The 17,399-nt window shown below is 46.9% G+C and overlaps 3 protein-coding genes across 4 annotated transcripts; all 3 read right to left on the bottom strand.

The window, feature by feature from the left end:
• Positions 1-108: 108 nt before the first annotated feature.
• fance (FA complementation group E) lies at positions 109-3,423 on the bottom strand. Its single transcript, XM_029157520.3, has 11 exons — positions 3,419-3,423; positions 2,961-3,242; positions 2,053-2,629; positions 1,915-1,959; positions 1,780-1,836; positions 1,513-1,656; positions 1,304-1,427; positions 1,030-1,105; positions 891-957; positions 681-806; positions 109-589 (listed from the first exon to the last, which is right to left on the bottom strand). Exons 1-11 carry the CDS (start codon positions 3,421-3,423, stop codon positions 485-487), a joined length of 1,608 nt encoding a protein of 535 aa, XP_029013353.2. The 3' UTR covers positions 109-484.
• A 1,163-nt stretch (positions 3,424-4,586) lies between these two features.
• mkrn4 (makorin, ring finger protein, 4) lies at positions 4,587-7,516 on the bottom strand. Its single transcript, XM_029156010.2, has 8 exons — positions 7,364-7,516; positions 6,811-6,939; positions 6,475-6,725; positions 6,325-6,401; positions 5,978-6,228; positions 5,789-5,896; positions 5,620-5,719; positions 4,587-5,550 (listed from the first exon to the last, which is right to left on the bottom strand). Exons 1-8 carry the CDS (start codon positions 7,393-7,395, stop codon positions 5,401-5,403), a joined length of 1,098 nt encoding a protein of 365 aa, XP_029011843.1. The 5' UTR covers positions 7,396-7,516; the 3' UTR covers positions 4,587-5,400.
• A 66-nt stretch (positions 7,517-7,582) lies between these two features.
• On the bottom strand, positions 7,583-16,763 carry ppardb (peroxisome proliferator-activated receptor delta b). Of its 2 annotated transcripts, XM_029156009.3 has the most exons (9): positions 16,383-16,763; positions 14,405-14,785; positions 14,135-14,286; positions 13,884-14,022; positions 13,564-13,766; positions 13,273-13,479; positions 12,920-13,163; positions 9,536-9,564; positions 7,583-9,448 (listed from the first exon to the last, which is right to left on the bottom strand). In XM_029156009.3, exons 2-9 carry the CDS (start codon positions 14,724-14,726, stop codon positions 9,317-9,319), a joined length of 1,428 nt encoding a protein of 475 aa, XP_029011842.1. In that variant the 5' UTR covers positions 14,727-14,785; positions 16,383-16,763; the 3' UTR covers positions 7,583-9,316. The 2 variants fall into 2 exon arrangements, with proteins under 2 accessions (XP_029011842.1, XP_029011841.1); XM_029156008.3 differs by having other exon boundaries at positions 7,583-9,564; positions 16,383-16,762.
• Positions 16,764-17,399: the final 636 nt, after the last annotated feature.

Genomic DNA, 17,399 nt, shown 5'->3' with positions numbered 1-17,399 from the left:
AAGCCTAAAATAAATGGTTTTATTCAGTGAAATAAAAAAAATTAAATTCCTATGGCTTAATTTAAAAGATTTGTCATGATAATACAAGAAATAACAATTAAAGCAAAATAGCTTTAGGTAGAAAAGCTTCAGATTTAATCGTTTATATGTATGACAGAGCATTCACCTTGAACTACACACCGCTGCTTAGTGGAATAAAAAACAAATTATTAATTCTGGAAAAAAAAGTATAATTATTTATTAATTAATTATGAACAAATATCAGGTAATTAACTGTTACCTAAAACATTTAGGTATTTATGACAACTTTTGACAATACAACTATTATATAAAATCATCTTTACAACAATTTTCTGATAAATACTGTAGCTTATTAAACACTGACAATGCTTGCTCCGCTCGGCAGTTCATGTTTTACACACAATGTATTACATCAAGTACACTGCTGCAAATGCTTTTGATGGAGCCTTGAGATTGCGGTAGTTTATTTGTTTGTGACTCTTTTCAAAGCAGATTGAAGAGACTTTTTGAGGAAGGTTTCATTTAAGACCAGGCAGCCATTCAAGGTGTGTTTGTGTGCAGTATTTACCTGGAAAGACAAATAAAAACATACAATTTATTTAATTTTATTACACCCACTACTTTGTGATTCGCTTCCTTAAAAGTGGTAAAGGACTTACATTGCTGGTATACTTAGTGAGAACTGTCAGCATCATCTTTGCAAACTTCATAGACTTTGTGAATTGAGAGCCCTGACTGGCAAGATGTTCAATAAACTGTGTGAAAAGCTCTTCATTCAAGTCAGGCTGAAAAGAGAAACAGTCATCTCAATAACATTGGATATTATCACTAAGTGCAGCACCTTTCCCATGAATAAACACTCTTCTCACCTTGGAGTCTAGCAAGCTGTGGATAATAGAGAGCATGGCTTCACTCCATTTAACTCTCAGTGTCATTCTGGAAAACAAATATGGTAAAAGTCTCAAACAATGTGACTAGTTTATACCAATTAAATAAATGTAGCCTTACTGAAACACCAGTAGTCTGTAGTAGGAATCCAGGCAGTCTTCTATTAGTCTTTTCAGCAGCTCAACCTGTGCATTGCCTGAAAACAAAAGCAACGTTTAAAGCACAACTGAAGTCAGAACAAAGGGTCAAGCAAACATCCGTTTAGGCCCCAACATCAAAGCACCTGCGCTACTTATGTGCACTTGAAGCAGGATGCTGACTCTACCACATATGACTGATCACCTACTCACTGACTCGAATCTCAGTACAAACAGACAACAGTGACAGTGCTCACCTATGTTCACGTCCTCTATAACTGGTCCAATTAGAGCGTGGCACATTGGCCTGGGATAGCGGCTACACAGTGACGACGCTGTGCTGACCAGACATCTGGAGGCCGATTCGGAGAGGGATCGGACCTGCACGAGTAGTACCAGAAAATCCCCTTAGCGTTACGCAAACGCAGAGTCACAGTTTGTGTCTGTAGCATTTTCGATGATGCACCTTCTCCAGCAGGAGGCTTCTGATGACTGTCGCTGCCGTGCTGAAGCTGAGGTCTGGAGTGAGAGCCAACACGCCGCTGCACAGTATAGGCAGAGTGTGCTCTGGTAATTCTGAAAACCTGAGTGTGCTACACAACAGGTCCACCTTCACAAGGGAAGGGGAGATTTGTATGAGAAACTGATGCTGGAAAAGTCACTATGAGGTACAACAGGTTGCATGATACTGCAGGGAAATATAAAAGTAAGGAACAGCATAATGTGGACATACTTGGGCAGGGTCACAGTCATTCAGCACTTTGAACATATCTGTGCTGCTCTGCTCCCACTGAAAACACAACAAAGTAATGGTTACTGTAGTTCTGAACCTCTTCGAGCCTGTGTTCACTGTGCAGGTTGGCCTCACCTCTGTCTGGCTTTCCAATAACTCTTTTATGTGAAGAACGGAGACCTGATTAAACATAGAGATCTTAAACGTTGGAATAAATCAAATCATACTGTAAAGGTGGATGATGAGTTACAGTGTAGCCGAGACAGACTCTACCTTTATGTGTTCAGGCAGATCATCACACGTACTGGCTATCGGTGGCTGCAGCTCTTCTGCAGGACTTCTGCAGACGTTTTTTTCGAACAGTTCCGGCTCCTTCTCACGCGCGCCGCTTTCTTCCGCCTCAACAGGCTCACCACCACAGACCTCTACCTTCACCCGCTTACTCTGCTGTCCCATTTCTTCTCCATCTGGGTCCAAGTCAAAATCACCTTTCCTCTTCCTCTGCGTGCTCAACTCTAGCAAACCCGACGCACCCTGAGCTGTGGATTCTACCGTGTGTTCGGTGAAGCACGTCCACCCTCCGCTGGCACCAAAACCACGCAGACGCTGCGACAGCTCCTGGAGCCTCTCGCCACACTGAGAGCTGTACAGAGGCTCCTCGTGGAACAACCCCAGGCTCCGCTCCAGCTGTCTGCTCAGAGAGGTGACCCAGGGGTTGGGATGAGGGTCGTGACTGAGGCATTTTAGCAGGTGAAGGACAGAGGCTTGAGGAAGAAGAGGGCTGGCCAGGTGGATGAAGGACAGCAGGTTCTGCTTAAACAGCGCTGGAAACAGGCAGACCAAGGGTTTGCTGAAAAAGGAGCAAAGCAATGTGTGAGAGATAAAGCAATGAGCTGAAATAATTAAAGTAAAGAGAAAACTAATCGGAAACTACTTTGGCATTTCATCGTTTAAGTAAATATACAAAAAATGTCAAAAAAATAATTTGAGAGACCTAAATAATACGATTTACTGTTTCTTTTAAATAAACAATTGCGAGCAAAATAATTAGTTTGTTTCTGTTTGGCATGATTTTAATCAAAAATGGATTTTCAATATAGGTTTTGAAAAGTGCAACCTCTCGTCTGTGAACAAGCCTCCATCAAGCGTTTCTATAGCAACACGCGTGTACTCCCACTCACACAGTCAGTGGGCCGGCGTCACAGGCGACCGCGTCCTCGCAGAGTGTTTGTATGAAGCCACACAGCGACACGTCGGGGTTGGCTCGGTGCTGCCGGCGGAAGACGCTCAGAGCTCGGGACGCACCGGAGGCTCCGCACATCAGGGCCCGGACCAGCAGCTTCACCGGGCCGTCGAGGCGGCTCAGCAACATAGCGGAACAGGTGATCACCAGTCCCGGTGTGACACAGATGCTCCGGGCTCGCGCGCTAACATTTCTTCTTCGCTTACTTCTTCTTCTTCTTCTTTAGGGTTTAACGTCAGCGTGCATCCTCAGTGTTGCACTACCGCCACCTGGCGACTTCTACCACCCTCAAATTCTTTTCTCCAACCCAGTGACATTTAAAAACTTAAACAGGGCCTCTCCCCCTCCCCCCGCTTCCTAAACACTCCTCACGCACACTTCTTTCACTCCTGCTACCGCATACTTGACCTTATTACATTCACCACTTTCATACATTTATCTTTCACATGCTCCACGTGCTCCCTATATTATGCAACATGTCAAATGCTTTTTCTACATCAAAAAACACTGCTACCACAGCTTCTCTGTCTACCTGCACCTTCCTAATATCATCCGCCAGACAGACAACTGGGTCTATAGAGCTTCTCCTTTTCCTAAAGCCACTCTGGAACTCAGTAAACAAATGATCTTTTTCCAGCTTATATCGCAATATTTTTCCATTCTCTCCATTAGCTTACACACACTTGAAGTTAATGCTATTGGCCTATAGTTTCCTGGATCACTTGCATCCTTTCCTGGTTTCCTAATTGGAATGATAACTGCCTCTTCACTCTCCTGGCACTTTACCCTCACACCGCACCCTGTTGAACAACTCTAACAACCTCTCAAGCCCTACCTCACTTAGGTTCCTCAACATACTATAAAAGCCGCCACCCCCCCCCTTGGGAATTACATTACCTGTCTTTCATTACCTGTTTTCTCCCATCTACCAGATGAATGGGCAGTTCTTCATCACTTCTGCTTTCTCCAAACTTGTGGTCACAATTCTATCGCTTTCTTTAAGCGTTGGAAAAACAACCCCCATTCTCTCAATCATTCACCACACTTCACCCACCTGTGTGTCTCTCCCTCCATTACTTCCTTTTTGTTGCTCTTGTGACTTTCTGCAACATTGCTTTTTGGGCCTGTTTAAACTCAATTAAGTGCTGGAAGTTAGGCATACTTTTTACTTTCTTGAAAGCTTTATTTGTCTCCTTTACTGCCTCTCTACATTCCTCATTCCACCAAGGCATCACTTTATTCCTGCCTGGACTTTGCTTTTAGGAACTGTTTAACTGTTTCAATTACCCCCCCCCCCCCCCCATTTGTGAGGCAACATCAAGCCTTTCAAAATTAAATATCTGGTACAACTAGGGTTTTTTGATGCAAACCAACAAACTAGAGAATTAATATCTAAACATTTAGTGGGACAGAGGTTAACTATCAACTTTCATTCCTTTAACTGTGAATGCATTTAAGAGTTTTTAGCCCACATGAACTTTAAAATGTATACACCCCCCCACATGGCCTTGTACCACCTTTAATTATAGCAACATGTAAACCCATCAAGGAACGGCACAAAGCATTCAGTGAAGCAATGTTTTATTTTCTGTGTACAAGTACAACTTGTTTAAAAGAAATAAAATCATGTTTTTTTTCTTGGCAAAAGTTCTTCATACCACTTGAGGGAGGAATTTCATCAGTAAATATTTGGAAGGGGTACAGCACTTTTTTCCCTCCCCAGACAATTAAAAATTACAATCCACACAACAATTTAAAATGCTCAAAAAGGGTTAACAGGAAGTTAACACATTTGAAGCACTATGGCCACAGAAGGGTAATAAACCATCAGTTGGGAGGCCATGGATTAACCACAAAATTGTTAGGACAAATATTGAATTTCTAGTCAGGGTACAATCCATCACAGCATGATGACATGAACTTCAGTCTGTAGAACAGGGCGTGAAAGTCAAAGGCTGCTGCCGAGTCATGAGCTCTGCCGCATCTAAAGCCAATAACCCAAACAAATGTCACAAGATGTCAGACAATAGAAAGAAAAAAAAAAAAAAGGGGGGGGGGGCAAAGTCAAGTGGCATCTTGCAGCTTCTGATCGGGTCAATTGTGGACTGGGACGGTCCACAACGAGCTGAGCGGCAGCTCTGTGACTGGAAGGGCCCTCTGTTGTTGCAGGAGGCACTTCAGAACTAATTCATAAAATTACCAGCTGCAGTTCAACTCAATCTGAACACGGTTGGTACTGTGATGGTTGAGAGGCCTGCTGATAGAGATCAGAAGGTCAAACTAAAGCCACGCTTCCCTGAGGCAAACTGATAGAGGCGCCATTCACTGGTTTCAGGCATCGACAAAAAAAAAAAAAAAAAAAAAAAAAGAAGCGAAGCTCATAAACCATATTCCTCTGTCAGGTAAAAGGGGAGCTCAAAGTCATCGTCGTCATCTTCGCTGCCGCCGAGAAGCGTCATGGCAATGAAAAAGTTAAGGAGGTCAACGCCGTCGTAGTCGTCAGAGTCGTCCGAGTCGTCCATCCGATACTGTGAACAGCGAACAATCTGAGCCAAAGCAACAAGTTTAACATAGTTCCATCATGACGGGACCATTACCAGAAACGAAGGGGGGCGTGCAGGTCCATTGTGGCGATAGAGGCAGTCGGATTTAAAGGGACACCATCTGTGCCGCGTGTAGTGGGTGCAGCTTTTCTTACTAGAAGAGAAAAGACGGGCTCAGAAAACCCCACTGTGGTCATCAGCCGCCATCACAACTGGAGCGTACCTGCACTTCTCCTTGAAGGCAGCCACCACGCGCTCCTTTGCTTTTCCTTCTACCCAGTATTTGTTGGGCACATAAAAGGCAGACTTCACTCTGCACTGTGGGCAGGTCCTGCAGGAGCATTACCAGCAGCGTCAGCTCATAGATGCTTCCTAAGCTGCACTCGCACAGTCACATACTGCCGACACCTACTTCACCACGTCTGGCCCCAGGTCCCTGGTTTTCCTCCAGGTCATGATGCACAGCAGACAGAACGAGTGGCTGCAGTTCGGCAGGATTCCAAACACGTGCCTTCTTGGGTCCGCCTTCTCGTACACCTTTTCCATGCAGATGCCGCAGGTCACGTCTTTGCTCTGGAGGAACGCCTCCATTTCCTTCGTCGGGGCCCGGCTGCCGGAGGCGGCCGCGGCCGCTCCACTCTCTGCGGCCCCAGCCGCGGTTTCCTGAACACAAACAAGTCAACAACTCCCGGGTTAAATTTAGTTCGGCTCCCTGTCGTGATTGAGGTCCGGGGTTGTGGATCCTCGTTTCTCACAAACCTGCTCGTCGCAGGCAGCTGCCTGAGCCTCGGAGCTCTGGGTCGATTCCACAGAGGCGGTTAATGGAGAGTCAGTATCTGCAAAGCAAGTTGGAGAAACGCTGCACTTTCTACAGCACAAGCAATGAAAGCATGAAGAATCGAGTAGTACCTTGAGTTTGTGCCACAGTATCTGCTGCCAGAGTCGGATCAGAGACATTAACCCCTGAATGTGACTGTGGGCCACACACCCCTCTGGGCATTAGGTTGGTCTGAGGAAGAGCAGGTGCAGAACCTCTTCTGTCAGGCCAGACACGACCCGACGAGGAGGAGGAGGAGGAGGATGAGGAGGAGACAACAGGCACTGATCTTCTTCTACCTGCAACATCTGCATCAGCCACTGGCTGAAGGACATGAAGGAACCTGGCAGATGAGAATCAGGAGTGCAGCAATTAGTTCTGTATGGAGCTGCCTTTCATTTACGGGTGCAGGAAGAGAACGGCCTTACCTGCAGCGTTCACCGTACCAGCATCCGCCTTTCTGGAAGTACCTACAGATTAATGCTGATGGTGCAACTGGATATTCATGTCGATAGATGCAACAGGCACCAAATCTGCAAGAGCCATTTATGAAATTCCTGCAACGCAAATCAATGGGATGACGTCAGAGGCGCAGCTGAAACACGTGTCCCCGGTTCGGATCCCCCGCCTCGGGCACCAGGTGTGACTTTGAGCAAGGCACGTCACTGCAGCTCTCCGCTGGCGTGGAGCTGCACGCGCCCCCCGCTCCCCCCATTGGGGCCGACGCAGGGGACAAACAGCGTTATGACAGACACGTGACCAGTGAAGAGCGATTCTACCGCAAGAGTCCAAAAGTGAAGCGCAACTCACGCTGACGTGCAGCAGTTAGCGTCCAGGTCAAACAGCATTAAACTCAGGCTAAACACAAGGAAACGCAACTTCCGACGCTGGAAGAAACGCCAACCAAACAGCATCACGGCTGAGAAGGAAGCGCGACGACCCACGCGCCCCTCGCGTAACACGTGTCAAACTTCGCCTTACCAGCAGATCGACGCGTTACTGGCAGCGTTCATCCTCCCTGTGTTTGCAGCAGGCCGCCGAGCGCACGCGACGTCGCCGTCTAAATAGTCAACAGCTGGCCGCGACGCGTGGGCCAATTAATCCACGCACGAGCCAATAGAAACGCGACGCGGACGTCTGCGCGCGACACCTACAGCTCCACTTCGCCAGCAGGGAAATAAACACCGCGAGCATCCAGGGTGAGTATTTATAATAAAGTTTATAGGTGAGGTGAGACTAAACTAAGGTCTGGGTTACATGTAACTGTGAGGACGAAATGATTTCAAGTCTTTACGTGTTTGTGTGAACAAATCTGTCCATCCATCGCTCACAGGCATAGAGGTAGCTTACATCAAGGTTTTTGGTATGCTTTCTTGCTTTATCCATCCACACGCGCTTTGCTGGCTTGGTTACGCCACAATGTCAGTGTTGCAACGTGTATCAGAAGCAAGGAATTAAGGCAAAAAACCAACAAAACACGTCAGATTAATTGAGACAGTGGAATAATGTCACAGATTACACAGCAGAGGTAGATAGGGATCGAGACAGAGTAAGAGCCGGGGAGGAGACCTCTGAAGGTGGACTGGGGCGCCGGTGCTGACACCAGGAAGTCCATTCAGAACAAGTACAGCGACAAAACATCTACAGATTAGGAAGAAAACACTTGGAAATTTATGAGTTCTTGCTACAGTATTGTAAGGCGGTTACATCCAGTTTCTCTCCATGCAAGACAGAGCAGATGTTACACAAAAGGAATCATCATCTAGGACCGTGGTGATATCCTCTCTGAACACAGAAATGTCCCATGACTCCACTTCTGGACGTTAATTTCTAACCATCATCAGTTTTGCCAATGCTGAAATTATGGTACAATATGCTGGTTGGTTTTGAGACAACTCCTATTAAGGCCTTATATCCAAATTCTTCATTAGGTAAAAGTTTGGTAATTTTCTTGACAATATATTTGGTTCCTCCTAAGCTAAATATGCAGACATGTCATACAAAAATCATATAGTTAAAACATAAAAACAAGATGAGAATTTGTGTTTGCCCTTAGAAATATGATCGACAATTACAAATAATTAGAAACGTCATTATTCAGCATAAACTAAGCTCATCCGCATGTCAGCCGAAGAAAAACATGCTGTCCCTTGTACTTTAACAGGTCACGTGTTTATAGTGTCAGTTTCAGACATAGAATCTGTGCAGCATCGTCTGTAGGTTCCCACAGGGGCAGATGGCTTTAGAGCAAAACCTAGAAGGACTTGGACAAATGGAAAAGGTATTGCACAGCTCTACACTGCTGGAGCCAGCCCAGTTTGTGTTCATTTAACCATATGGCAAAGAGAGTGACCGTTGTTGATGATGATGATGATGATGAAGCTGTAAACAAACCTAAATTGTGCATCGTCACAGCGTAATCGCTCCACCTGACACTGGCGTTGGCATGTGGAACTTGCACAGGAACAACCGACAGGTTGTTCTACTTCATCTTCGCCGTTGGCATGTGAACGTGAAAAGCTTTCCCTTTACAGCGAGACCCGGCTGAGGTGAGCGGGGAGCAGCGCTCTCTACATGCTGCTCTGGGGTCAGCTTTGCTATTAGGATGAAATAGGAGCAGCGTTGGTGAGAAAACATGTCATTTTCTCAGTTAAGTGGCCGATGTGGGAAGCCAGGACTCGCAGCAAATGTTTCCAGATGCTCATCACACACACACTCTCGCACACACAGACACACACTCTACTGTGATGGGGTAATGCTGACATGGTAAAGACTTTGCTGATTGTGTTAGCCCTACCGCACGACTTTGCTTCATCTGCACGTTGAAACCCACGCCCGTATGCGGAACAGTGCTTGTACTGAATGCAGTGTATTATTACAAAGGTAAATTTAGTCTGTAACAGTATTGCTGAAAGCAGTCTGTGCTGAAGAATACTAGTACATGTCTTTATAGATCTCCTGTAGTAGAGGATGGAGCGAAGTCTCCGACTCAGTTTTTTTGATCTTTTGGACGAGCTGAGCGTTCTCAGTAACCAGCTGACGGAGGTCCGCCATCTTCTGCAGCAGCTTGGGGAAGAGGTAGACAGAGTCAGAGTGATTAGCTTGGAGGTGGAGGTCCAGGGCCTGCAGAATATTGTCCTGACTCTGCTCCACCTGCTTCACGTTCATGAGCCCGGGGCGATCTGTGGAAGACACCAAGGGGCAGAGCGTAATCAAACACTGATGAAACATGCAGCAGCGCCGCAGTGTTTACCTTGTTAACCTTTTCTGACTACAGTGTTTTCAGGACTGCAGCCAGCGGTCTGAGCGTACACAGAGGCTGTGACGTCAATCAGTGACAAACTAGTTCAAAAAAGGACAAACCCTGGTGTTCAGGACAGTCACAGATATACAGAAGTGACAAACAGGCGATGGAGGCTACTCTCAGCTAATTACTACTGCATGTTTCTGTCCGAAGAGGCCTTAGACAGAACCACACAAACCCTAAAGTCACCCCACACCACTGACAAGCATTCATTAATGAATGATGATGATGAATGTTTCACTCCCTATTTTAAAGACAGCAGAAGGAAGCTCTTTTTGTGGCGTGAGGTCCTGGTCCTGATGGACCGGAGCCTCATGTCCTGGGTGAGACGGGTCGGTTACAATCCTGACTGCCCGTCTCCGGGTCCTGGAGATGTGAAGCTCCTGGAGAGACGGGAGGTGGCAGCCGATCACCTTCTCAGCAGAGTGGATGGCTGCAGCTTGGCCTTGTCTCTGGCCGTAGCAAACCAGACTGTGATGGAGGATGTGAAGATGGATTCAATAATGACAGTGTAGAAGTTCACCAACATCTTCACAGAGAGGTGGAACTTCGGAGACAAGCTGCAGATGGAGTCAGGCACGTTTGGCTGGAGGAGTTTATCTTGAAGTGGAGATGCAACAATTGTGTTGAAGGTAGAGCTGAAGTCTACAAACAGTATCTTGGTATAGGATCCTGGAGAGTCCAGATGCTGGAGGATGAGCCATGTTTACAGCACTGTCTAAAGATCTGTTGGCTCTGTAGGCGAACTGCAGGGGGTCCAGGAGGGGTCTGTATTGTTTAGGGTAGAAAAGGACGAGGCGCTCATACGAAAAACATGACTACAAGGTCAGGGCCACGGGTCTGTAGTTATTGAGTCTGGTGGGTCTCACCTTTTTGGGGACAGGGATGATGAGTGAGGATTTGAAGCAGGCTGGCACCACGTCTCCAGTGAGGGGTTGAAAATGTCTGTAAACACTGGAGCCAGCTGGTTGGCACAGTGCCTCAGGGTGGGGGCGAGACGGGGGTCTGGGCCTGCGGCTTTTCAGGGGTTCAGCCATTTAAAGGGTCTGTTTACATCTTCCTCTTTGATGGAGAGGGGGGTGAGGGTTGGGGGTCGCTGAGGTGTGAGGCTGTGTGGGCTGATCAGGTTGGGGCCGGGGGGAGGGTTGCTGCTGGACAATGGCTGAGGAGGGAGGGTGTTAGGAGTGACCCATTGTTTTTTAAAGCGGCAGTAGAATGCGTTCAGGTCATTGGCCAGACGCATGTTACTCAGACGCTTGTAGCTGGTGACTGTCTTGAGCCCTTTCCAGACAGAGGCAGAGTCGTTGGCTGAGAACTGCTGTTCCATTCTCTCACCATGGGCTGCTGATATAGCTTTTCTCACCTCCTTGAATGCAGCTTCTTTCTCTGACCTCAGCTGTCTGAGCTCAGCTGTGAGCATCGTTGTTGTAGCTCTGGTGCGTGCTGTAATGACGCTGTCCTCACAGAAGTTGATGTAGGACACCACAGTGTCTGTGTACTCGTCCAAGCTGTTAGTGGCAGACCTGAAAACATGCCAGTTTGCGCAGTCCAGACACTCCCAAAGTTCCCCCACAGCTTCACCGGTCCACTTCCACTTCCAGGTCCTCACAAACGCTTTGCAGAGTTTTAATTTCTGCCTGTAGGCTGGAATCAGGTGCACCATGATGTGGACAGGCCCAAAGCAGCGCGTGAGATGACATGATCAGCACCGCTGATGGTGTTGTAGCAGCGGTCCAGTACCGTTCCCTCTCTCCCTCTTGTTCTTTGTTTGAACTGAACTGTTTGTATTTGGGGCGTTCAGATGAGAGGTTGGCTTTATTAAAGTCTCCCAGGACAATGACCAAGGCGTCTGGGTTTGTCCGTTCTACCCGCTGATATCTCATCAGCCAGCGCTGGGAAACAGGCACCACCCTGTGGTGGGATGTAAACGCAGACGAGGAAAAATCAGGAGAGCTCATGGGGCGAGTAAAAAGGGTTGCAGTTGATGGTGAAGGTCTCAAGGTCTGGGGAACATGAGAGACACAACATTGCTGCACCAGCTGCTGTTGATGTAGAAACATATTTCACCTTCTGTTATTTTGCCGCAAAGCTCTGTGCGTCTCTCTGCTCGGTGCAGTTGAAATCCACACACGTCTCGGTAAAACACAGGATGTAGAAAAGTCTAGAAAAGAGGAATGTTCCGGGCAGAGAAGTGTGTAATCAGCGCCGGTGGAGACGCAGAAGTACACTTAAGCTTACACTTCTTCTGTGGCGCCTCACTCTCTTATGTGCGTGCTTGGTCAAAATAGCCAGTAAATCCATGGTAGAAGCGAGAAATGATCGGAATAAGTGCACAGGGGGTGTAGCTCTCTTCATGAGTTCTTCTCTGGAGAAAGAGCCTCCAGAACTATAGCAGATGACTGGATTAAATTATAAAACAAGACAAAATAGAGCACACAAAAACACAGAGGCAGTCGTCCGTGGCGCCATCTTGATATCAGTGTATGACTAACAACACAGAGCACGGAAATCTCTCACAAATCGCTATGCATACGTGTAAGCAGGTTACTTATCAGCTTTTTACAAGAGTGCATGTGCAGAACAAAGGCTGTGACTGCCACCAGGCCCCACCAAGATCCAAATAAATAATGGTGTATGTTATCTGTGTAGCTTAAGCACATTTACTTTACTACAAGTGTTCAGCTTTTCCTTGGATGGGAGAACAGAGTGAGGAAAGACACTGGTGTGGACATAGTAAATCCTACTTTTACATGCTCTTCCCCTAATCTCAAAGTGGTGTGGGAGGTATGTAAGGTTAGGCTAAAGTCAGGTTAACGCAAACAACCTAACCTGGAGTGCTGAATGGTCTTGAATAAGCAATGACACATTCCACCTCTGCAGAGCAGGTCTTGCTCAGTTCCTTTACATCTTTGATCAACACAGAAACGCATTCTTCCGTTTCTAGTTTCTGAGAGATTTGCTCATTTTGCTGGTTAGCTGTCTGAGCCCGACACCACCTGCACATGGATCACAGACTTCCTAGCAGGAAGGACTTCCTGTTGGGAGACCCCGGCAGTAGGTATTCATTCACATTTGTGTCTTTGCTAAAGCTAACCTCCCTAATATGTACGTAATATGTGAGGAAGACCCTTGTGAGGGTCCACCAAGTGTTTGCCACATGTGTAATGATGCCACAGTCTATAATTTACCATACAATCTGTGTAAAAAAATCAAACAAAAAAAACCCCACTCACCTCCACAGAGAATAATGGCAGCAACAAACAGGGCCAGGTCACTGTCATCCAGCTCAAGCGCATTAAACTTGACAGCAAACTCAAACTTGGGCTCCATGATCTCACTGAAGGGCTTTCTTAAGCTGCGCAGAAATTCTCTTGTCACGAAGCCTTTACCATTAGCCACCAACAGTCCATCTTTGTTCATGAGAGACGGCAGCATGGCAAAAATAGCCTCGTGCACACCGTACTTCAGTAATGTCACCTGCCCAGAAAGCACAAGGACAATTATATATCTGTGGCTTCCAAAACCGTTACATACAAACCTTGTTAAGCGTGCGCTGGTAGCACGCAGAGAAGACAGGGTGTCTCACCTGGTCATTGAGAAAGAGGTCCACAAAGCCTGGAATGCACTTGGCAAATTCGGTGAGCTCTCGTACAGTCTCCACCGTAGTGCACTGGCAGCGGTAGAACACGTGGACTCCAATCTCCTTGGTCAGGGGAGCACCTGGAACTAGCTGGCTCCAAACCACACCACTTTCTGCCTTCCAGAGAGTGTCCACGTCATAGATCACAAATGGCTACAAAGAAAAAGAATATCTCTTAATATTATATATATATATATATATGTCTTAATATATGTATTTCTTGACTTTATTACTTACTGCTGTGCTGCTAGTTTTGCCCATTAGGATACTTCGGGCCCTTTTCTTGGTCATACTGAGGTTCTTCAAGTATGCTGTGTTTACTTGTTTGGCCAAAGTCTTGAGGTCTGAACCACCTGGTTTTCCAAGTTTCTGCTCCTCTGCAAGCAGGCCTGCCACCAGCTTCTTCCGTTCCGCCTCAGGCATACGTCCATATCTGATCGCTAAATAGACCAAAAAGGCGTGGACCAAGGTATTATATTACCTTTTCATTAGCAAAACCCATTACTTTTATTACCCTTACTTGTGTAGTTTAACTGTTAAAACATTTCCCTTCTCACCATCATGGGACATTCCCAAAGACAGGCACTTCTGGAAGCGACAATATTGGCACTTGTTTCGATTCTTCTTCTGGATCTTGCAGGAGCGCTCACAGCGCTCGTATTCCAGTTTCATTCGCACAGTTCGCCGGAAAAAGCCCTGAGTGACAAACAAGCAAATGCTTCAGTAACGCATTTTGAACCCTGCAACACCAAGGTTAACAAATGTTGTCATATTACCAAGTTAGTTTAATGACCTACTAGACACGAACCTTGCAACCCTCACAGGCATGCACGCCATAGTGGAACCCAGAGGCCTTGTCCCCACACACCTTACACTCTACACTGATCCCAGCCCCTGTATTGTCTTCTCGGCCAAGACGCAGCTGTTCCGATAGCGAGGGAGATGAGGTATGGGACAGATCTGATGAAAGAAAAAAAAACACAGGATCAATATTAATGATGAGGAATAATAATTAATATACAGATGTCATACTGCTCTCTTCAACCAGCAATGTGATTCTAAACTGTAAAATGTTTACCGGTGTAGCTGGACGCTGCGCTGTTGTTTTGCTTGCTGTGATTGTTTTCCTCCTCGCACAGATTCTCCTTCTCTTTTCTCTTCTGGTCCCTTTTAAGGCCTTTGGAGGCAGGGACCACATCCTTCGTTGTCTTCTTCTTATCGTCCTCATCCTCGCTCTCCCTGGCCTTCAACTCTTGCAGGTCTGTAAGCTCTGACACGCTTGTGGCACCACAGCTGTCTGAACCCCCTGAGTCCCTCTCCACTTCCTGGGGCGACTTTGGCTGACAGTAGCCGTTCACCCTCTCGTGCAGCTCTGCAGCGGGTTGCTGAAACCCCTCCATGGTTCCCGTTGAAGCTGACTCAGCGACTCCCTTTCTGTCACGTTTCCATCATAGCTCCACTATTTAAAAAGACAATCGGTTTTAAATCATCAATATTAAATTGACACCGTGGAGTGCATGTATAACCATATCATTGTTGTGACCTGCATTAAAAAGTCCACACATCATCTACCTTGCTGTTTGATGCTGCAAGCCAGCGGTTAACAAAGGCTTTGAAGTGACCAGCCGCTAGTCAAACTGACAACAAAGCTTGTTGTACAATGCGACAATGACAAACTGCTCCCCTGTATCTAAGTTTATCTTGTAGGCACATCATTAAAATGTAAATAAAGTGTGGTAATTCAGCATCATTAAATCTAAAGTGTGTTTGTAATTATTTAAATTCCAAGTGTATATTATTCTGCACAATAGGCATTAGATCCAGTGAACAGAATTATTACATCCTGTTTTGTATAAACTATATTATATTGAGCTCGTGCTAAACCAGGTTTACCTACATGGCAGGTCCCACAGACAAAACGGCCCTAGACCATTAAGACGCCCAAGTATTGATTTACACCTAAAGCTCTATTACAGCCACAGAAGAATGAACTCTTATGGCATACACAGCCTAAAACAGATGATGTGAAGTCATGAAGATGTCCAAGATAAGCCATAACCCTCGTCTAGAAACGCCGCTGTCACATCAGCATGTAAGCAAAACATCCATGACAAGAATGTTCCTGGCTAAATGTAATCTTCCACTTCCATCTCTCTTATGCCTCACATGTCTTGTTTTTACATTTTCATAACTACATAGTGGAAAATTTTACACAATCAACTACTCTGTGGCGTTCGCGTAACACAGATCTATGGGCCAGGGAAGCTTGACCTAAACAATCACCTTTGCCTCCACTCCGGCTCGGAGACATCTGTATTATTGTTTACCTCGGTTCCGTGGCAGGGTGCACAGTGTACTGGGTGGGTGCTTTAAGGGGACACTGTACATGCACTATGTACACACTGGGCTGCAACGATCTGTGCGGGCGGTGGGGGTGGAGGGCTTTAGGGGTGGGGGTTACATATTTGCCCCGGGGCCCCCTAGTGGATTAATCCGTCTATGAATGCAACTGTGTCCTCACAAACTCCCAGAGTGGGTCTGCTTGTTACACATTTATTCGCGCTTTCGGGAGGAACCTCGTTCGTACATGATGTCCCAATGCGGGTCAAAGTCTGAAACTGTGTTTTCACAACATTTCGGGGGGGAAAGCAGCCGAAGTGAGAGCTGCCATGGTCTGTTACGACTTGTCGTCCAGGGGACAACCTGTCACACTGGTTCTAGGAACATCTGCTAAGTTTACGGAGAATTACACGAGTCACCAACAGACCTATAACTGGATACGAGCGTTGGCGAAATCAAAGCACGGTGAAGTTACACAAGTGGCTAATGTCGAACTTTTTCCCTGGGAGTGAAAGCAGCGCTAACGAGGCGTCCGTCCCGTAGCTAGCCTGTCACTCCGCCGTCGAGGACTCTAGGTAGCGGCTAGCTGCCGTGGCTAGTTAGCCGCGGCTACTAACCTTGAATGTTGACCGAGTAGTACTAGCTGTTAGCGTGGCTGACCCACATTCCCGTGCGCGTCTTTAAATAACGCTAGCCGCGTTGCCAAGTTAGCTTACCTCTCCCCACAGTGCTGCTGATTCAGGCGGATTTTACGCTACGAAAAGGTCGCCGGGCGCCCGGATAAACACGCCGTGGAAACAGTCCAGAGTCCCGTCCGGGATCGATCGGCTGTTGACAAGTTGTGTGAAGTCAGCGGCGGCGGTTAGCTAGCCGCGGCGGCTAACGTCGGGAAAACACTAGCGGAGCGTCACACCGACCCGGGCGCTCGTGAGCCAACGACGCTGCGGCGGGCGGACGGCGCGGGCGCGTTTGTCCGCCACCATATCTCACGCAGACAAGCACCGTTCAGCGATAATCCCTCCACGACTCTCTCCTTGTTGTTCGTAGCTGCGCCCGTGCTTGGCTTTGCTTCACTCCCCCCCTCCTGTCCTCTCCTCCCCTCCGTCACATGCCAGGACACAGCGCCCTCCCCCCCTCGTCCTCCGCCTCCTCCGCGTGCGCGCGCACACACACGCAACACACAGGATCCTACAAACAGCTCCCAGAGTCAAGGTCCGAGTGAACGTGTGTTTTCACAGAACCAGCTGCAAAAGACAAACACGCACAATGCGTTTAAATAGTACTTAGTGAATCATCATCATCATAAACTAATTTATTCTGATTCAAGAGCAGGTAAATGAAAGCATTATTACTGTTTAGAAGATGTTTTACTCCCCATTTCCCCTCCCAGTCCCCTTTCCCCACAAAGGTGGCAAAGTGCCGTTTCACTGTGGTCCTGCGCTGCGGAGATTACTGTAATACTGCATTTCATAATGAAAGATCTAGTTCAACTTCACTGGATTTGTGTTTAATTTGCAGCATTAAGCAGAATTAGGAAGGAACAGCTGCGAGCCCAGTCGGCTGTAACATGGACGTAGCATAATAAAATGGGAGAAGCGTAAAAGTGTCATTCAAATAAATAGGGAAATGCTACTGCATTTTTGTATCTCAATACTAGTGCGATACCACAGCTACTTGACTAAGTCATTTAAATAATAGTCTAGCTGGTTCCGTAACAGCCTGGTTGTTAGACT

This window comes from Betta splendens, chromosome 7, assembly GCF_900634795.4.
Source record: "Betta splendens chromosome 7, fBetSpl5.4, whole genome shotgun sequence".
NCBI lineage: Eukaryota > Metazoa > Chordata > Actinopteri > Anabantiformes > Osphronemidae > Betta > Betta splendens.
This window is presented reverse-complemented; position numbering and strand designations above follow the sequence as displayed.